This window comes from Scophthalmus maximus, chromosome 3 (assembly GCF_022379125.1).
Source record: "Scophthalmus maximus strain ysfricsl-2021 chromosome 3, ASM2237912v1, whole genome shotgun sequence".
Lineage (NCBI taxonomy): Eukaryota > Metazoa > Chordata > Actinopteri > Pleuronectiformes > Scophthalmidae > Scophthalmus > Scophthalmus maximus.
The window spans coordinates 12,108,175-12,129,815 of NC_061517.1; the positions used below are offsets into that span (position 1 = coordinate 12,108,175).

At 42.6% G+C, this 21,641-nt stretch overlaps 1 protein-coding gene across 3 annotated transcripts; it reads right to left on the bottom strand.

Moving 5' to 3' along the window:
* Positions 1 to 71: 71 nt before the first annotated feature.
* Positions 72 to 20,493, bottom strand: rbms2b (RNA binding motif, single stranded interacting protein 2b). 3 transcript variants are annotated; one of them, XM_035645008.2, is made up of 14 exons: positions 20,320 to 20,493; positions 13,548 to 13,744; positions 9,884 to 9,942; positions 7,902 to 7,993; positions 5,731 to 5,888; positions 5,352 to 5,431; positions 5,089 to 5,198; positions 4,943 to 4,989; positions 4,756 to 4,849; positions 4,546 to 4,596; positions 4,255 to 4,365; positions 3,790 to 3,870; positions 3,253 to 3,349; positions 72 to 3,095 (listed from the first exon to the last, which is right to left on the bottom strand). In XM_035645008.2, the coding sequence occupies exons 1-13, from the start codon at positions 20,389 to 20,391 to the stop codon at positions 3,266 to 3,268; spliced, it is 1,236 nt and encodes a 411-aa protein (XP_035500901.1). In that variant the 5' UTR covers positions 20,392 to 20,493; the 3' UTR covers positions 72 to 3,095; positions 3,253 to 3,265. The 3 variants fall into 3 exon arrangements, with proteins under 3 accessions (XP_035500901.1, XP_035500900.1, XP_035500902.1); XM_035645007.2 differs by having other exon boundaries at positions 13,548 to 13,747; positions 20,320 to 20,492; XM_035645009.2 differs by lacking the exon at positions 20,320 to 20,493 and adding an exon at positions 18,524 to 18,896 and having other exon boundaries at positions 13,548 to 13,747.
* Positions 20,494 to 21,641: the final 1,148 nt, after the last annotated feature.

Below are 21,641 nucleotides of genomic sequence, written 5' to 3' on the forward strand. Positions count from 1 at the left end.
TTGAAGTTCTTTATCCCTTTTTAATTTGATCAAATGCTGGCGGTCACTTTTGTAATAAAAACCCCACAAACCACAGTGAAAAAGTTTTATTTAAAAAAAAAGACAAGTTGAAAATCAAACAAAGTTAAGCGTTCAATAGCTGTATGATTTCTTTTCTATGAAGGAGACAAAAGACCTGCATCATGGCACAGATATTTAGTGAGGAGAGATGGTTTGACGTGTGGACATGAGTTACAAACTGGTCCCATGTGTGACTTGATATACAGAATGACCTTCAACCTAAAGTTTTCTCGATACTTATCAATCCAAACTTAGCAGCAATAGTTCTTTAGACTCGGTGAGCCACCACTTAGTTTATCTTTAATAGTTTTGGATAAAAAAAACCCAAAGGAATGGCAAAGGAACAAAATAGGGATTAGAAATTCGAAATATTTCTTTGCTTCATAGATCCATGTTCAGAGTAGTTCTGGTATAACAAACATATTCTTAAACATTAGCAGTGCATGAGGGAAAAAATTAATTCCAGTCAGAGGTCAAGCCCACCAGATCTTGAGTAGCACTTCACTTTATCCCTTCCAGTGAAATCTAAGGCATTTCTGTGAAGTTTAATATTCTCCTGGAAATGAACTTTTTCATGGTTTTCAAAGAAGCAAACAGTTGAAATTACTCCAGCAGAAAGAAGAAAGCGAGTCAACAAACAGGACTAGACAGGACACAAAGTTTAACCATAACAATAAAAATTGCAATCGGATGGAACGGTGGGTAAAATCAAACATGCCTGTGATGAACATATGAAACAGCTGGAAAGACAACAGGGCAACACATAAACAACACCTACCATATTCCTACATCTCCTGCAGTCATATCAACCACATTTTGGTAGGAAATAGTTCCCTTTTAATGCAGCATTTTACAAACAATAAATGAACCAAAGACGAATGTGTCTGTCAGAAAACAAACAAAAAAACAAAACAATTTACACTGAAAAAAGAAAATTGCTTACCAACACACAAATGAATACGTTTGTTCAAGTTGAACAAACTTAATTAATTTGTGTGTTACCAATTGAAGTAACTTTTTCTCAGGTTGTTAAGCAATTTTCCTTTTTCAGCGTTATGTTTAATGAAAGATAAAATCCCAGTAAACCAGAAAGTGAAGTCATATTGTGAGGTGTCTCTCGGATATCTGTAATATTGCATTTATAAGGAATAATAAATTAATTGCATAGATCGTCAGACCTTGGGCATGTTTTTTCCGGACATTGGACGGAAGAGTTGAAGGATGTGGACACAGTACCAGCTGTGAACAGCCATGAGACCTGCTGTAGTTGGTTATTGCCCGTGAACCTTGTGCACAAACGGATTCTACATTGCTCTGGCATGATGAGGTAAGTTAAGGTATTGAACAGATATTTCTTTAACGTCGCTCCCAACTGCTTGGGGGGTAAAACTCTGTAACAACGTATCTGAACCTAGCATATATAATTCATCCATGATCAGGAGTCATGTTATTAAAGTGCCAGCATCCGTGACACAGAACTGAAATGTCAAAAGAAAAAAGAAGTTAAAGTCTGTTTGACATCAACACTGAAACCAGAACAAGAGAAGTACGGAAATATACAAACAAATCACTAGTAAAAAAAAGAAAAAAAGATTGAAAACATTTGTCATTATTTGAAGCAACACAGCACACTATCAAAAATAAAATCAAAGCTTCTTTGAAAAAATCTTTAAGTATTAAAACTGAATTCAAACAAACAAACAAACAAAACTTTAAATAAAAAATGAAAAAACAAAACAAAACATGAGGGTGAAAACAGAAATGCAGAAGCAGATGCAATGGCCAGTACTACTACTGCTGGGCTCCCCGTCCATATAATACACCTTACTAGTGTTTTTCTGAAGATACAACAGGGCAGAGCCACGCTTTACTCTTTGATTTCCATGTCTATGTAATAAGAACTTCATACTCTAATAACAACATCTACGTTTGGTTCAGAAAATAAATGTTTGGGTTTTGTGGAGATTCAGCTCTCCCTTTTTTTAAAGGGACATGAGCAAAAAACAGAAAACACAGCTTTGTTCAGAAGATTTGGTATATTGTTGTCCTTAGAATAACTGAAGCCTTACTACACAGAAAATCAAAAAGAAAGCTTCAATAAATTTTAAATCTCTTATTTACAGGCAGCTCTGTGAGGTGTGATCCCTGTGAAGCAACTTTGGATGTTATCAGGTGGAGCAGCTCAAAGTAAAAACCAATATTTAGAGCTTTTTGATTTTTATCTCTGGAATGCTTTAAATCCATTCAGCTCTTTGAGAGGAGTCTACTCTGTGAAATCTCAATAATGACCGTCACCTCTATATTTTCTCTTCTTTGTAATCTCCTGATTGTCTGAAGCTTTGACGAGATTGTTGGGACTAAAAATTATTTTGAGAGTCAAGTGCCGAAAAAAGAAGTGAAACCACCCTCGGGATACGCGAATAAACTGGCTGCCACTTCGAGAGAAGCAAATCCAAAGTCAGCACCCTATCGGTCTCCTCTGCTCTTTGAATGATTTCCGTGTGTATTCAGATATTTGCCACAATCGATGAAGGGCACGTGAAGCTAGGAACACAACAAAACAAATAATTATGTACAAGAAGGCAGGTCGAAAGCCTGAAAATATCAGACCAGAAAAAAACCCCAAGAGAAGTAAAATCACCACATCAAAGACTTACAAAACATGACTCAAAATAAAACATGATGTCGAAATGTTCTCTTCCTGGTTTCATTCTAGCTCCCCGGAGTAATGAACAATGTTCAAATAAACCTTTTAAACATGTGTACTGACTTTTTTTCTTTCTTGACTGTTATCAAAATAGACGCTCCCTCTTCTGTTCTTCCATCACCCCATTGCCTGTCACCCTCCAGCCCCGCTTGTTTGGAGTCAAAGAACATTGTTTTAAAATATGAGTTTGTAGAAAATGTCTCTTTTTTTTCTCTTCTGTGTAACAGTCCATACTCCTCCCGAGTGTCTGGTGCCTCTCATGCAGAGTCACTGTGCCGAGTCTCAGCAACTGGGCCCCTTGAGAGTCACTCCGGCTCCAGAGGAAGATCTGACACAGAAACAACACCAGCCGATTAGAAACGGGAGCCACTGCTGCGGTGTGTCCTTTTGCGTTCACAATGTAGCCAGATGGAAATTTTGAAATTTGGTATACACGTGCAGAGATACACACAAGCGCACAAACATTTTCAATGATCACAACCCACCTCTGCCACCTCCTCACTTGTTATGCTGGTAGGAGTAGGTTGTGTGTTCTGTGGGTGTCTCTATGGCAACAGGTTGTTGTTGTTGGACGGCGCTTTCCTGAGGGGGAGGACGCAAACAATAAATTCATGCGTGTGATTTGTTTTGCATAACATTTCAGCGTTGAACTGTTCTAGTGATGGCCATGTTCCACCAACAGGGAACGAGCTCCGGTACGCGCACCAGACTTCGAACCATTCTGAGCGTTTCAACCAAACGAAAACTGGTACGGAACCTGAGAAGTTGGTTTGGAGCAGGCACCAAGAAGATATAGCTGGTTCTTCAATGCAGAACAAATGCTCGTAAGTAATCGATGCACCTCGCCATCTTGCCACTGTTCACTCCCCTTGTACATTCCTTCTATTCATCGATGATTCCAATGGTTACGCTCAAAACTGGACGGCAAAGTTAAAAATGACCCTGAATGGACCCGGTTCAAGAACCAAATTCCCTGTTGGTGGAAAAGGGCTACGTGAGAGAGAAAAAAAGGAGGTCAATACCTCAACTGAGATGTTGGTGGCAGGCACTTGGGTGTACTGGGGGATGTAGGTCCCCTGCATAGATGTGTTTGCAGGCATATACTGGAGGGAAATGGAAATAATGAGCTCATTGAACATAACACAGCTACATTGGTAAATCAAACTGTCAAATAAAGCTGCATGAGGCACGATTTTAAAAAGTTAAATGTCTATCTTTCATCCGCTCGCATAAGAAACCTGCAATTTAAGAACTTTATTTACTCAAATCATACAGAGTAATTCAATAACGTTCCAGCCTCCACCCAAAGTACTCAAAATATACTTCTGTCATCCCTTTGGTATCATCACATATAAACAATCGAGGACTGCCCAGTTTGTTAGACAGCTGTCGTATGGCAACACACCAATGTTTTAAGTTGCCTCATGCAGCTTTAGCAGTCAGATGTCGACGGTGGCCGAATGCTAAACTTCCTGCGCTCCACTCACTGTGCCACTGCTGCCCATGGAGAGGTGGCTGAGCTGCTGTGTCAGGGGCCCCATCATGGAGGTCGGCTGGATAGACATGGTGTGGTCCATTCCTGGTGTCAGGACTGCTCCCTGTGGGGCGAAACGAAAAATACACACACACAGTAGTTGGAAAAACCTGCCGTCGATACAAAGAGACACTGTGACCGAGCACTGTGACCAGTCTGACAGAGACAAAGGCAGCAGAATATTCACAGATTTCAGCTGCAACCAAAAACAGGGAGGAAAACCAACGGCTTCTGAAATACTCACTGAGGGCGGCATGATGTATGACTGGTGATGTAACCAGGAAGGGTTGTGGACCTAAAGGAACAGGAAAGACTCATGTAAAAGGATGACATTGAAAAGAAAAGCCTGATTAGGTCCAATGTATTCATTTATTTATTTAGGGATTGCCTGTCACCGTTTTTCATCTTAACTAACTGACAACCCAGCTTTGAAGGTCTGAAGATCCTCCAGTACCTGGTAGGTGGACAAAGGTGAATGCATGTATGGGGAGAGGGAGGTTGGTCCCATCATCCGGTTGGGGGCCATGCTGTACGGAGAGGAGTAGAACCTGCAGAGGGAGACACAAAGTCATCAGTAACCACAAGGTGATGCCAGTCCTTGTTTACATGCAAGGCATTTGTCAGAGCAGAAGAGTACTGACCCGTTCTGTAAGGCTGTGGTGGGGTCATAGGTGAGGGTCATTCCTCCCTGGGGGACAAAGCCAAACGTAGCGTGTCATTATGAGGATGATGAAGAAAACAGTCTGAACAGCACTCATCAGTCACGAAAAAAAAATCTGAAACTCACAGTCTCCCCGTCTCTTGTCCAGAGCCGGCCGTTCTGCAGATATTTCCCTTGGCTCTGACGCTTCTTCTGGCCTCCATCAGCAAATTTGCACAACAAGGGCTCTGGCGGCACTGGACACAGGATTTTTTTTATTTATTTTTTTTAAAAAGAGCATGTTGAATTAAAGATAATATTTAGTTAAATGTATGTAAAACTCTTTGGATTAGCTCATGTCTTGGGCGAGTAATTAGTTCAAAAGATGCTACATCCAAACAAGGACTCACCTGGAACCCCGGGTGGAGTCTTGATGTATTTTCCATTGAAATGTTGGATGATTGCTTCACATTTCTCTGTGGACTCCATCCTACAGGAGAAGGTTATGCGACGTGTCTATTAAAAACAATCACTGTGTTCACATTAGCAGTTGACGAGGCATCGTGCTGTGCGTTAGTATTTCCAGTTGGAGATGTTCTACCAGTATTGGCCACCAGAGGGCTCACTCATCATGAAAAAAAAAGCGCAAGTTGATCTTCAGCTTTAGCACCGACTACACATTTCTTTGTGTAATTGGATATGTCATTCAAAGCAAAGCAGTCTCGACTGTCACTAATCAACTTCTGGCACCTGTCCTAGAACATGTGAGTGTACGGTATAAGTCTGTACCTGGCGAAGCCCACTCCTCGGCTGGTTCCGTTGGCGTCGCGGAGGATGCGCGTGGAAATGGCCTGGCTGAAGGGCTTCAGCATGTTCTCCAGCTCCTGTTCGTCCATGGACAGTGGCAGGTTGGAGATATATAGGTTGGTGGGGTCCTGCTCCTGTTGCTGGACACAGAGAAGCCAAAAGAGGATTTAAGAATGAGGTGAGTGAAATGTCTTCATTTCTTTTCTTCTTGGCTTTTGGCAATACTATGAGGACATGAATACGACCTCTTAAGAGGAAGCATTTGAGATGTCTGACATTTGGAAGGGTGGCAGGTGGAAGAACACCAGACTGCTGAAAAAACAGGGCAGGGGGTTTGAAGTCTAAGGCGGATTTCATTGTGGCTTTGTGGAGAAAGTGAGCAGCGTGGATGAGATCGGAGGAGAAAAGATATTCAGAGATGCTGGAAATTTTCGTCTGGCAGGACTTCAGCTGAACTTGGCTCTTAATTTAAGCCCCCCCCCCTTTCACACTCGTCTCTTGTTCTCCATCACTCATGTGTTATTATAAAAAAGGGGTAGAGGGCGGGCCAATTGTATGAAACTAGCCTCTTAAGAGGATGAAAGTGCAGGGATCCAGGTAATGTGATATCAAAGCATAATTACATTTCAAATGGCTCGCCATCCGCGGACAATCTAAAATGATTATGTGCTCTCGCTCGGTTGAGAATCGCAGCGGAGACAAATCGGACAAAGACCTTTGGAAATAATCTGGAGAACATCTAAAGCATTGTGCTATCATCTCCCCGCAAGGCAAACATTATCATCCCATTTCCTGGGTCCTGGTAATAATGTGTCGCTTGCATTCAAGCAGCCATATTCATGTGGCAATCCTGACCTTGAATGCAGGCACGGAGGCCGACTCTGTCTGTGCATAAATCAGACAAATTATGCAGCTTTCCTAAATCTGAATTTGAAATGATTGGAAAACAACCAGAGAGAATCTCCGACAGAGACACAGTTTCATTCTATAATTCTGAGCTATGTTGTAGGCTTCACTTTCTTTGCCTCCTGCTCAAACAAATTTACATTGAACAACAGTATCTTGTAAGATAACCAGTCTGTATCCCCCTCTAACCACTATGCATATTCATTATCTCAGAGTACAGATGTGATTAAAAACCTGTAAATGCAGCATGAATTAATTTCCACTCTATAAATAATGCATGTGTAATCGCTGCGACCTGTGGTGAAGGTGATTTCTCCTTCACCTCCCTCCTCCTCCTCCTCCTCCTCCTCCTCCTCCTTCACAGGAGTGCGAGCTAGCGACGGAGCTGGAACCAATGAGTGTGCAGAGGAGATCGGCTGTGGATTTCAACCGCAAATGAGTCAGGGAGAAATCTGACACGAGCACGAGCCTTGTTGTAAACCAGCGGGGACGGGGTGAGTGAAATCAAGTTATTTTGTGAGCAAGAAGCCGTATGAGTGTCAGTGATCCAGCTTAAAGAGAGATCAGCTTTCACAGGGTGTTGGTGGCCTGCGCGTGTGTGTGCGCCTGCTTTTGAGTGTGTCATAATCCAGTTGAGGCAAGGCTGCTGAAGTGCATGTGTGTGTGTGTGTGTGTGTGTCTTTGTGTGTCTGTTGACAGGGCGGGTGGCTGGGCACAAGGCCCTGCTGACTGGGGAGCTGCTCAGACACTGAGTCAGATGCCACCAGGGAGAACAGATTGTTCCTTTGTACAGGCAGCTCGGAGACCAGGCCCTGGGACCCGCTCCCCAACACTGTCATCACTAAGAAGCACGACTCACATGCATGCATGCATACGCATGTACACACCATACCTGTCTGCATATGTGCACTCTTTGTTTGTGCAGTATTCTACAGTGCATTGATACCCATAAATTTGCTGATTTCACACGCAGTGCACCGCCCAAGACTCGTGCACTAACACACGCTCAAGAAAGCTTGAGGAGAAATTCCAAAAGCTATAATTTTCCAAAGGCACAACCTCTCTGCTGCAAGTCCAGTGATCCGTCGTTTAATCTGTAATCAATGACTCATCCTTCAACTTTAGGCTGAATCACTGTCAAAATATCTGAAAGTGTTTTTTTCATGAGCAATCTAAATTTTATGGCTGACAATGAGTTGCAAGATATGAATTTCGCCAAATATTGACACCTCAAGTGGCGCTCTTACCTTAGCCATCTGAGCCTGCACACCGCCGGCCTTCAGCGCCGTCACTGCCTTCTGAGCTGCAGCCGGACTGTCAAAATCAACAAATCCATAGCCTGCAGAGACCGAGACAAACAGCGAGACATACAGGTTATGACAATGAGGTATGCATATAACACACGACTCTATGGTCAGACATGAAGCATTCATATTAGCAGTGTTTGAACCTGAAGAACCAGGCAGCTACATCACGACACAAATGACAAACGTGAGCTGTTTTTCAGACATGATAATATCCAGAAAATTGGGTCTGGATATTTTCACATATTATGCCTTTCACATATGACGAATGCAGCAGGAGATTGTCCTGAATCAGACGTGTTGACTACGGACAGGACATTCTGTGGTGTCTGGGTGGAGCCTGCAGGAGGCAGGACATGATGACAATTCCACTGCGAAAAGCAGCGTTTTTGTTTACAGTCATGAACACGCCCACTCGCTTGCTGTGAATTCTCCGGAGATGAGCCAACAGAACAGAACATAATGGAATCCTGAGTGTATCTCCAACCATTGTCAATTCATTGTTTTTCCTGTTAACAATCTGCCAATCTGGCTGATAAAATTAAATTATAGTAATGTAACAATATTTTGATTATGGATATGGATTTCATATTCTCAATCTCAGATTCTTGTTTGTTGACTCAAGATACAAATTACTGTACTCATGAAATCATAGCAGAACTGGAATGACACTCCATGGCCAAACATTTTCTTCCATCAGATCCGCATTATTATCTGGATTTGCCCCAAATAATACAAACTCATAGATCTTAACACAATAAATGTCAGATTTTTCTTTTCACTTCAAGATCAACACATTATTTCCAGAGAAATTAACATAACTGTCAAATCTTGCAAAATTTAGGAAAGTGAAACATTTTTTAACTTGATCTGCCCCTGTATTTAATGGGCTCCTCTCTTCCACGCCCCGTCCCTCCACCAAGTCTGGTGCAGATTAGTTCAGTACTTTTTGTGTAATCTTGTTAAGAAAATCAACAAACAGACACAGGCATAAACATTCTGTAACGTCCTTGGCACAGATAATATTGCATTTAATTAAGTACAACACAAATGTTATAATGTTTGAACTTTTTATGTATTGTTTTATAATAACTGTCTTAATGTTGTTCATTTGTCTTATTGCTGTCCGCTATTTTAAATGTTCTTTTAATTGTATAGTGCATCGAGACCATGTCAAATGGTGATTTTACACTTTAAATACATTTTGATTGATTGATTGAAATGACTAGAAATTAAAGGCACAACATTCTTTAACAAGGCATTGTGATGTGCAAATACATTGTAGCTCATCAAAGTGTAAATAAATCAGTGTAAATGTTAAATGTAATTTACACAGTCCCATTACTTATCTAATTCTTGAGCTGTTTTCAGAATTTGCCTTTCACATATGAAGAACGCAGCAGTAGATGGTCCGAGTCAGACGCGTTCACAACAGCAGGAAAGTTTCCGGAACATTCAGGCGAGGGGTGTTGCGTGGGTAAAGTGCCCACTTGCTCGCTGTGAATCTTCTGGAGATTTTCCTGCTGTATTCTCACATGTGCTCACTCTGACATTTCCCTGACATGTTACCAGGGGACTGGCAGGAAAAGCTCCGGAAAATGTGTGGAGCGACATTTGCGTTCTCACATACAGTCGCTCCGTAAAGTTCAGGGGAAAACCACGTGGACTTCGGTGCACGTCTGAAAGCAGTTTTACTTCTGTCTCGTAGACAGTTGTTTTTAACAAAGGTTGCACAACCCATATTTTCCAGTGACACTGGGATTTCTGATGTTACTAGGCCTGAAGGCACAAACAGCCCAAATGTCTCTAATTTAGTTTTTCACGAAATAGATAATTTTCCCCTTTAAGCCCCTTCTGATATTCCACATTCAGATCACATTTCTTCAAACACTTTCTGTCAACCTGCTGTTGTCTGCACGCCTCACCTTTGCACTTGTTGGTGGTCTTGTCCAGGATGGCCTTGGTGGACACGATTTTTCCGTACCTGAAAAAAAACAGTGAGGTTCACACTCAGAGATCGTCCTTGCACTGTGTGTACTGAAAATAATTACCTGTTTACATTCAATACTAGCATTGCAACATTGCTGACGCAAATGTGGTTTCCCCCTAAACTTAACACACCCTGTGAGATCGAGCTCCACCATGGCTGAATTGTAATTCACCTGACGGATTCACTGCAGTGACACTCGATACAGTTTCACCGTCTGATGATAAACGGTGAGATCTTTAGAGAGGGGGTGGGACATAGAGGAAATGAAAGAAGAGATCCTTCTCTGGTGTTTCTGCATGCTGGAAAGAACTATAGGTTTTCTATATCTATATCACACGTCAATAAGGATCATTCTCTAAGGGGATCCCACATGATGTGAAAATACGGTAAAATGTATCTCTCCTACGTTTTCGGATTGCATCACAATGGAGTACAAATATGAAAATGCTGCATTATCTGCCGGCTATGGATACTGCGGATGCACAGGATAGTGGGCTAACGCTTCTGTGAGGCAGTGTCTATCAGTTTCCATCTCTCCAGGCATGTGCATGCAGTGTAATCTGATATGCCTCTCCTTGGTTGTCCTGTCCAATGCTGGCTCCCAGCCATACTCTCATTCTGCTAACCAGCTCCTCTCTAGGCAGTGTTAAACCCTCCACTGGGTCTTAGTGCCCCTCGCAACGAAATCGAGCTTGCACCAATGGCACATTTCATTCGTTCTGGAAAAGACACTTTCAAAGTGCATTTTATTGATAAGGTTAAATTGTGACCAGCTAAAATTATTATATGTCATTTGATCTGTCGGAATTGCTCAGTTGAAATCAAATTGCTTCTTTTAACTAACTTTCGGATCACGTTCCCTTTAGAAAAAAAGGAGATCTGTAAATCTGTACTCTTTGACCGAGACATCTTTAAGACCCATATTTTATGCTTCTCAGTTTTTCCCGTATCCTTTAGTGTGTCATAAAGCTTTTCTGAGCATGTAAAAGTTCTGCTAAGAACTGGCCAAGAGCTAAAACTGAAACGTTCAGTCAGAGGAAGAAAAGAGGCCCTGTAGCAGTGTATTGATAAGAGACAAATGATGCACATCTATAACACTACAGTTAATGTTCTAGTTCACTCCCAAAATAAAAATATGAACCTGTAAATGGCCAAAATAACCCGTGTGAAGATGATTATATGTCAGGGTAAATATCCAAACATTCAGAATTGTTGATTCTACAACTACAACAATAGACTACACTACTTCATGATGGGAATACATATTGTATTGAGTATACAAGTATTGAATACACGGTGTTCACAGTTTATTTTATTTTATTTTTTAAATGTTTTTTAATTACATCTATCCAACCTGAAGAAAGAAAACTGCAAACGACCACATAATCACTGATTTGATCCTAAAACACAGTTTATCACCTGATAAAGTTCACATTATGGAAATCACTTCCTTTGAATGTTTGATTATGTCAATCCACTAGAGACTGAAACAAACAAATTAAAACATATTTTTAAAAGGTGGCTTTTAAAAACATCTGATTTCCTCCCAATTATTTGGTCTTGGTTGCGTTCATTTCATACATAAAAAATTGTGTTAAAAAAATTATTTTAAAAATTAAACTTTCACTTGACACTCAGTGCATCACATTCAGACACCGTAATATGTCATAATCGTTTCCTCATCTCAACCAAATTCTCTGCAAATTGAATCTTCCCACTTTTAGCTGGAGATCTGCTGTATTATGCATTTGACCTCCTATAGAACATTACTATTTCATGATTCCTTTCTGATTCTAAACCATGAGCTGCAACCAAATGGAGTAGATGAATATGTCAACATTGTCTTCCTATCTTTTAATATGCATCATTACTGTGGGCACACAGCAACTCGACTAGGTCTCCCAAGAATACCTCTCCTGTAAGTCACGCCACGGCAGCATTTGATCTGCGATCTCTGCTCGCCACTCTTCTTTGCTTACACAGTTGGGAGACTCATTGACTGAACTGTTGTTTAAAGGTCTTGGACTATGTGAGGCAGAAAGGAAAGAGGGGCTAGAGACTCAGCCATGTGTGACAAAGCGCAGCATACAGGGACCAGCCCAACATCCATCCATGGTCAACCACCAGAGAAGGACCGGGGCAAGAACCAGAGCGGCAACAAGGCATCCACAGAGACAACTGCAGGGGCCGGAGACGAGGAACCAACCCCCCAGCCCCTCCTCTCATCCCTCACTCCCCTACACAGTACATCTCGCAGTGTGCATACAACCAACTCTCTGCGTGGGGGAGGGGAGCTCCGGGAGTTCAGTGTCCTGATAGGTTGTACATTAACTGTTCAAACTTGAGTTGAGAATGTTGAATTCCCTCCGTGGATTGTCTTCCGGCTGCATTACGAGCCGATTTTTGAGCATTTTTCCTCATTGACCATAACTGGATACAGAATCCTATCTGAGTCGAAACTTCGCCGCAGAATTACATTGGACTTAATGTGCTCTGTTAAAAGGCAATTTTCATGCAGTGATTTTATCTGCTCTGTAAAAGCAGAAATATGAGAACTGCCCCCACCGAACACCACCTGACACACAAACCCTGAACTCCATTCACTCCTCCCCCCTCTGATTCTCTCCATCCACCCTCCCCCACCTCCCCCTCTTCATGCCGTTGCCCTTGTTTGCCTTTCCCTTTCCCCTGGGCTCGCCGTTTCCTGTAGGGTTGGGCAGCCTCATGTGGGCCATATCTTCCAGACAGCTGTAAAATAGCAGGCCTCTCCCTCCCTCTCTCCCTTATTCAATGTCTCTAGAACCGTTTCCCTCCTTTTTTCTCTCTCCCTCTTCTCCTCTGCTCCTCTGGTTCTCATCACCAAGCTACAGATTTCAATTAAGTAAACCCGGCTCATTCATCTCCGCCCAACTTGTTTTGAAGTCCCAGACTGACGAGCTAACAAACATATCAGATGGATTGGATGAGGCCGCTGTTTTGAAGTCTAACAACACGCTGCCCACAACAGAGTTTTCTCAGACTCACTCGCTGTTGCGATCTTGTGCAGAATAATTTGAATTGGAGCAGCATTGTATTATTGTCATCACACGTCGTGATGAAGACTACAGCACAGATGAGCCGTGACTCATGTAAAGCAAGTTAAACGCCAAAGACGGAGCAAGAGCAGACATACAGAAAGAATTAGCGAGGGAGACTAAACATTCTGTACCTAGTTGTTGGAAAGTCTGTGCCGGGCTGTGCCAAACTGAAAGGTCTTAGTTTGCAGCCCAAATGATTGTTGGTTTTTCCAGAAGGCCACGAAATGATGGGCCTTGAAAACACGTGGCCCCTCTTCTCTGTTCCAGGAAATACCTGCTGAGGTGCGCCTTAGCATTTGTGTGCATCTCAAGTGCAAGGAAGACATCCATCTACTATATTTGCCCATGTAGTAATGCAATCCACTCAATGTCTCAGACAACCACCCATCCATCCACCCATCACTGTGTTCTATCAATCTACTCTGCTCCTGCACGCGGCTTCGTGATCGCAGCGAGCAGCCGGAGAGAGATTTATTGGGTGTCTAAGTAGACGCTGAAGCAATAGCTTTTCGGTTGACTTACGGCTGACAGAGTTTCACCAGATCCTGGTCTGTGGTTCCCGGGTGGAGGCCGCGGATGTACAGGTTTGTTTTGCTCAGCTGCTCTGCACCGCTGCTGCTGCCGCCGCTGCCACTACCACTGCCGTTGCTCATGGTGGTGTTGCTGATGTTGTTGGGGCTTGGAGGAGCCATCTGATGGTTGGAGGGGGACACATACGTCTGCTGCGGAACAAAGAAAGGGCATAGTTACATTTGGGGCGGCGCAGTTGTGCATAATGCAATTGAACGGATGTATTTGCTGATGTAGTAGCTAACTGGATGTGAAGCGAGAGCAGCTGTTCAGTGGTCCACTAACCAACTTGCTCAAACTACCGACCTATGTGGAGAAAATCAATCAAGCACACAATTAGCCAGAACATGAGCAACAGTGGCTGGTTAGCCTCACGACATGGTGTCAAACATCCAAATTGGGTCACAGACTCAGATCTGAAAGATCAATAGCAATTCCAGTGCTTTATCTGACTTAACAGGTCAGGTGAGAGGAGATGACATGGGAGACAAAAACAGAAGGAGAAGAAATATGTAACCCCAAATTACATTTCACTTCATATACAACATGCTGCAAATAGGTGAAATAATAAATATTATGATTTATACATCCAAATGGAAATATGAAGAGCACTATGTAATGTATGAGTATGGCATCTATACATCTATGAAAACATACCCTCTACGACTCTACATGAATGTTAGTGCAAAAGTAAATAAACACTGGGAATGTTTTTTTGTTTTTTTACTTTTATGATTCTGTAGTAAATGGTGTAAGATTTAATTGCTGACTGTCACTAACTGGCATCCCAAGCTGACCCCATCTAGTAAAACACTGTTGCCTGTAAACATGCATCAGTGCAGGCTGGGACACAGAATCGTTGTTAAACTGCTGTGCTGTGTTGCACAATGTACATTGATTATCATAGAGATGTATTACAGGATGCCTGTGAAACACAATACACAGCGGACGAGTTGCTTGGAATGTAAATGCCGAGACTTTACCTTAATTATTATATACTTGAAAATTAAGCATTGTGTGAAAAAACCCCGGAATTACCTATTTTGCTGAACCAAGGTTTTCACTACTGTCTGTTGGTTTGCTTGTTTGTTTGTCAGCAGGTTTACGCAAAAACCTATGGACAGATTTCCAAGAAACTTGGTGGAAGGATGGGGACATGGACCAAGAAAGAAACCATACACTTTTGGCATGGATCTGGACAAAGGGGCAGATCCAGGACTTAAAAAAAAAAAACATTACATGAAAGGGTGTTTTTTGACATTTCCACAGATATCCCATGGAATAATTCATGTTTAGGGGGCTGATATCTATGAGTGTGTGCAATTTGGTGCGGCTTGAAAGAGAAAAGCTACTTTTGGCAGAAACGTAAGCACTCTTCTGAATGCGAAAAAACAAAGAGTGCAACATTAAATCCGCCTGGAATGAATGTGACTTCTGCTTGAGAGGCCTTTACGCTGTGGCTTGAGGCTGAAACAGTTTTCGCTGGGGGTATTTGAAACAGTTCCAATCAAAACTGTCCACAGGGAGATCTGTGGATTATCAACATCAACCAGCACATTGTTTCTGGAAATAAACTATTATATTTGCTTGCAAAATGTTCAGTGCTGTGAGCAGCACAAACCAAATTCTTTTCCCCAATGTTGTCTCGGGTATGTTGACAGAAATACCACAAATCATAGTAGTAATACTGTGCATATAGCTGATGCATTGGTCATTTTTTTAATGTGGCGAGTCTTTTCAGTGTTTGCATTTCTAAAAAAGAAAAAAAATATGTTACAAGCCCTGGTTTGAAACTGAAATCCTAAATTTAATTTGTAAGGAAGTAGAATGTCAGATTAGTTTTTTGGCCTTGGTGTTGCCTCCCTCTCATTGCCAGAGGAGCAGGAACCATTTGATTAGTTATGGTCAGCAGGCCCGGCCCCAGGGAACAATGGGGTGGCTTGTTGGACACCACAAGGTCAGCACTAGACCACCAGCTTGTTAACAGAGAAGGAGCTGTCAAAGAGACTGCGGGAATCAAGCTAATTACGACCTCTCATCTTCTCTCTGCCGAGGCTCTGATGAACCAACTAGTACAAGCTTCATTCAGATTCCTGAATCTGTGAGGCAACGTCACATTTTACAGAAACAAAACTAAGATTTCTAAGTTTAAAGACTGTTTCAAACTGTGGTTTGATATGTTCTATAATCAAAAGGTTTGCAGTGTTAGAAGGATCTTTGTGAGTTACAAATCATGTTCAAAAAATTGCCAAACACTGTCCAGTACGCCTGGGAGGGTAAACAGAAAAAAAATTAACAAGCATCAACCAATCAACTAAAAGCTCCAACCAAACAAGTTTTTATTGGCTGCACATTGTGTCAAGCATCACAGAAGTTCAACAACTCCGCCTTAAATAAGTAGCAAAGTATAGGCAGGCAAAATCAAATCCTGCATCAAATTATACTTGGTTATTGGCTAAAGTTGATTGTCCTCAAGGATGTATGTCCTCACTGTATGGTACTGTCGGATGCACATATTGCATCATTCCATATCTAACATTAGTTAATGTTTCTGATAGCGTTAAACATTATGTTTAGTACTCTTGGTGAAATTTAATTAAAATCCTTTGAAACGTTTCTCTATTTAAGAAAAACATTATTCGTATCGATATCGTATTCACCATATCTATACAAACAACTTAATCTAGCAAACTGAGTTGACGAAAAATACTTCTCAAGGAGCATCCAGAAAAGTATTTTTCTTCATTATTATGTTGCTGTATTTATAATAATAAGCAAGGTCATTCCCTCAGAAGAGGTTACTTTCACACCTACATCTTTAGCCAACAATCAACAGGCAGGATGACTAGGAAAACCAACATTATTTCAATATATTACATTCACATGAATGCAAAGCATGTATCACGATGCAAGTCTGAAATATGACATTTTCCAATCAACAAAGTCCTTTTTTAAATTGATCTCATAGCTACAGTAGGCATTTAGCCAGCAGTCCTGCAACAAATGGAGTTGCTACGGAGCCCTGATCTCAGCACCATGGGGTCCGGAGATTACATGAAGAGACAGAGACACTGGGACAGCCTGAAGCAACAGAAGACACAAGTTCTCGAAAATGATATTCTTTCGGACACTACTGACTTGTAGCAGCAACCGTGATTAGTAGCAACACCCAGCCGCCCTATGTTCTCCACACTGTTTCGGAATCAGCCTTCGATGCAAAATGTCTTTTGAGTCAAGCTGAGAAAATCACAGTGCCCCACACAGCCCATTCATCTCGGCCCCCTTCTCCAATCTCCCGCTCTTCTTTGGCATCAAGAGTGCGCCGTTTGTTTTTCCACAATCACAGCCTCTTCCTGTGGCCTCACTGCAGGCGGCCTGCACACACTATCAGCAGGGACGCACCTGCAGGAGCCCGGGGAGATAGAATCTGACGGGAGACTGGGTTCGGGCCCGAGCCTGGCTAGTGAGGCCTGTCTAATTGGGATCTGAGCTTGTTAGCGGAAAGAGCTAATCCCTCTCATGTGCTCTGTAGTCAGAAGGTAGTGTCTCATTAAGAGCGCTCTGCTGGGCTCCTTCTGAGAAAAGGATGGCAGTGAGTGAGCTCCACACCTTCTCCCCATCGGCCCCGGTACCCAGCGCTGGCTCCAGGTGTTTTGCCACAGATGTACGGCACTGCCTTATCCGCTGGTGCAAACATGCATGCAGAAGCACACGAATACAGTTCGGAAGGACATAAAGAATCACGAGCGCCTTACATGTGCAGGATAGAGAACCAGATATATAATTTGCACATTGTAAAGTCCTCTGCGTGATCTGTCGCAAATGTGACCTCCTGCCGTGTTACCGAGTTCCTTCCAACTTGTTACTCTTCACTACGCAGCCGCCCACATATCTGTTGACACTGCTGCTTAACGTGCATCACAGTGTCATCTCTGGTCATTCTTTACATTCCTTCTGCGATGCACAAATGTTTGCGTTTCTCTGCTTTGCGAGGACCAGGGTTCTGGAGGGCACGGTCGGAAATCAGAGTCGAAGCTGCCGTTGCTAGATTTAACTACATTCCTCAAGGCATCACGGTTTTGTGGGAACTGGGCGTCTTGACAAGACAAGATCATCCCTGAGAAATACAGGAAATCCTTCTGAGCGCACATAAGGCATACACTAATTTAACAAAAAAAAACTAGGTATTTATTTTTTACAATAACTTAATCCGATCTGTCTACGAACGGCCGATGCTCCGCCACGTTCAGTGGAGAGATGCTGGAAATGTATACAGTTCTCACAATCCCCATTAATCTCAGAGTATGCAGTTATAGTTGAAGGGAGATAAATCAGCTCTTTGTGTTATTATTATAGCCGTGCAAGAAGCATAACCACTGTAAGTGGCCTACAGTTTGGCGCAGAGAGAGAGAGAGAGGGAGTGTGCTACAGGCTGAAGACTGATGAGGTGATTACAGTCGGAGGGAGCAGAGGTGAAGCCTGTCGGAGCGCAGGTGACTCAAGGACTTTTTCATCCCAGAGACAAATATGAGTGCTAAGAGAAACTGGATGTATGCCTTTAACTCTTTAACAATAGCAAAGATATGAGCCCGATAGTCTGACGCTTGAATGAACATCCCTCTGGCCCCATGACGCTTTTGTGCAACTAATGCAGAGGCTACTTAAAAAAAAACTTTTCTTAAGGTTCTTCCCCATTCAGTTCTTTCATTTGAATAACTTTATCCCAAGAAAAGCAAATAGTTTGAAAAAAGTTCCCAAAACATTACATATTTCAATTAGTTCCAATGATACTCTGTTTACCATTATTAACATTCAGTAGCATTTCAATAATGAAGTAAACTGTAGTAAATCTCTCTACATATTGTAAAAGAGTTCATATGTAGAATATGTCTATGAATAAATGACATATCTTGAAGGAGGAGTCCTACCTGCTTGGCAACAGAAACCTTAAAAGGCACCGTGGAAAAGATCATAGTGTTACGGACACGGTCTCTTTATATTTCTGCAGCTGCAGCGGCTAAAAAAAAAAGACAGAAGTAACGAACGAGAAATGTGATGACAATCCTTGGCGTCCTGTGGCTTAAAGGGGAGAATTCTCCTTGCTCTCCTTCGGCTGTCACAATCCAGATTTGTTAAAAAAGAGAAAAATCTTAAGAGACGTTGTTAAAAAAAAAGAGAAGATGTCTGTTTTCAACAGGTATCGGACAGACTGAAGAGAGCAAGAGAGAAGGGTCTCAAGACAAAGAATTCATCAGTTGGGAGGAATGTTCAGCCTCTCCTCTTCACGTGAACTGCACCACTGACAGACAAGAAATCGAGGTATGTGAAACACACAGGGGAGAGAAAGGAAAAAAAGACTCGGGGCAGTTAATGGAAAGCAGAGGGGAGGGGAAGGGAGGGGGGTCCTCTTAATCCTTTTCTTTTCTCCGCCCTTTTTCTCGTAGTAAAAGACAGACCGGGGGGGCTTACCACTTGACGTTGGCTTTACAAGTCTTCTCCTTGTGTGTTTTTGGCATTCTTAAATATGCAAAATGTGTCAAATCTGAAAAAAAGTGTGTGTGTGTGTGTGTGTGTGTGTGTGTGTGTGTGTGTGTGTGTGTGTGTGCATGGCTACTTTCAAGGTAAAGGTTTGAGTTTGCAGATGACCCCCCCCCCCAGAAATAAACACATTGTCTGAATCCAGGATTCCAGGAATTCCGGAACATTAAACTGAGCAATCTGAATTCCTGCCAGCCCCGAGGCAGGGAATGGGAATAACACAGGGAAGGTGGGAGGTGTTTGATTTCAGCTTTGTGAGGACATTATTCAAGAGTCAGCCATCAACAGATACTTCTTCTATGATCTCCGCAGACAGTTTGCACAATAGTTGCAAACAATCGCGTCTGATCATTTCTGTGGATCAGAATTTCCACATTTTGTCCAGGAAAAGTAGTTTAAATAGAAAACAAACATCACTCCCATGATAAGACAATATTCAATCAGCATTGGACCGAATATATTGGTTACACTCAACCTGATCCACACACGGCCACATAAGTGTAATATTCATATTAGACTTATATTAGACATGGGATCTGTAACTTTCTTTCTTTTCCATAGTGCATGCAGCCCCTCTCAGTCAACATTAGCAGGGCTGAAGGGGTGGGGCATATCTGTACGCGTAAAAGACGAGCGAGAGAGAGAGAAAAAAAGGAAAACTTTGCAAACTTGTATTTAATTCAATGAAAAAACAGAACCTCGTACGCGAAGACGCGGTCGATTCAACCCCAAGTAAAAGTCACATCAAAGTAGACAAATCCAATCTATCGTTCATTCGCTCGTCCGGAGCCTCGCGCGAGCATCTGCCGAGCTGTGCGCGCTGCTCTCCGTCCCCGGTGTGCAGGAAGAGAACAGCGGCCGCACAGGAGCAAACGAAAGCAAACTGTGGCACAATAGTGGACCGGGGCGACAATGTAACGGGCCCCGTGTTAGTTTGCAGCAGAGTCTCGACACCACGGAGAGAGAGAGACAGAAAAGTCGACGGCAGCGACGCGTCCAACAGCGAGAAAAAGTCGAGTTTGACGCGTCGCCAGTCTGATCCACTCTCAAGGACACTGCAGCCGCAGCAGCCGAGCGGCGCTCTTCTCACCCGGAGCGCATCGGAACGGCGCATCGCCGAGATACGAATATTTCTCCGCAAGGAAAGGCGCAGAAAGTGTGCCGGGCGGTTGTCGCGCGCGCTCACCTTCCTGTTGAGTTTGCCGGTGTAGCCGTTGTACGGGTTGAGTCCTGCCCTTGGCGGCACGGAGAGCAGCATTTTTTTTTTTTACGCGGCGCTGGAGCGGAGGAGCAGCGGAGGAGCCGAGGCGGTCAGCTGACGTCAGCCGGGGAGATTCAGCCAGGAACAGGATTGGAGTCGCTCTCCTCCCAGCGCTCTGATGGGCTTCACGCGCACGCGCGCGCGCGCTCACACACACGCACACTGGTCGTGCACGTAATGTGATAAATCTGATTGTATCTCAGTGTTTCGAGCTCAGGACGCCATGTTTGTCCAATTGCTATTTACCTTAATATCATTTGCGTAACTCCCACCAGGGTTCACCCAGATGACCCTGCTCAGGTCAGTTTAGGGTTTCGTGTAATATAAAATAACCTGTGGTTTGCCCGATCCAGGCTTTCAAAAGCTGATCTCACTACTTAACTATTACTGCAAATTTTTTTTGGGTGCAAAAGCAAGGGTGTTGTCCCCTCGAATCCCACATTTTACGCTCCTGAGTCAAACTTTTAAGCAGCTTGGTTTTAGTGTCAAACTAAATGAGCTCCAGGTCAAGAGGTCACCCCGGGTGAAAAGGAATAACCCAGCATATCTTTTTCCTGACTATAAGTGGACATGACTCACCGTGACATAGAATATTTCATTTAATTAAAACATTTAATTTGTGTTCATTTACTTAAAGTGAATGACAAAAACGTTCTGAAGAAGAAAACTGAGTGTCTTTAATAGAATAGAATATAAAGCATGTATTGTCATTGTAGAGGAAAAAAATCTGTCCAAAAAGAATCTGAGAAACCCCAGTGCAAATTAATTTAAAAAAAGAAACAAGTCTAAAATCTGACAACAGACACAACCAATTCATGATCGGAAAAAAAAACAAGACATTATCTCTTTGCTGTGCAAACTTCTATGACAATTAGAGACGGTAGTGAAATAAAATATATTACATTGTACTATACTTTTGCATAGTTTACATTAAACATAGTTATGATAAAGTTGTGTAAGTTATACATGTAGTGTGACACGCATTCATATACGGTAACAGGGAGCTATACTGTTCATAAAATAACATTTGATAAATACTGTCTTTTCATCACTTGTCATGCTTTTACGTGGCTCTTATCACATGAATAAGAAAAGTGTTTGTATCAACAAGGGTTGCTTGGCAACTAAATCCCCTGACCCTTTTGCCTTGTCTTGTGTACCCTGACTGATTAGCCCTCAAGTGTGTAGAAAACATATGTGATTGTTCACTGAGCCTTATCGTGTGTGTGTGTGTGTGTTTTCTCTTC

What these genes read in the sequence shown, in the direction of transcription:
- rbms2b (XM_035645007.2), bottom strand. Translation starts at nt 20,391, where the DNA reads ATGCTGCTCTCCGTGCCGCCAAGGGCAGGACTCAACCCGTACAACGGC. An exon ending in GACCACCAACAAGTGCAAAG is followed by an intron (nt 7,994 to 9,883) that starts GTGAGGCGTGCA and finishes CGGTCTCTGCAG; the next exon opens with GCTATGGATTTGTTGATTTT. An exon ending in CATACATCATGCCGCCCTCA is followed by an intron (nt 4,366 to 4,545) that starts GTGAGTATTTCA and finishes TTCGCCCCACAG; the next exon opens with GGAGCAGTCCTGACACCAGG.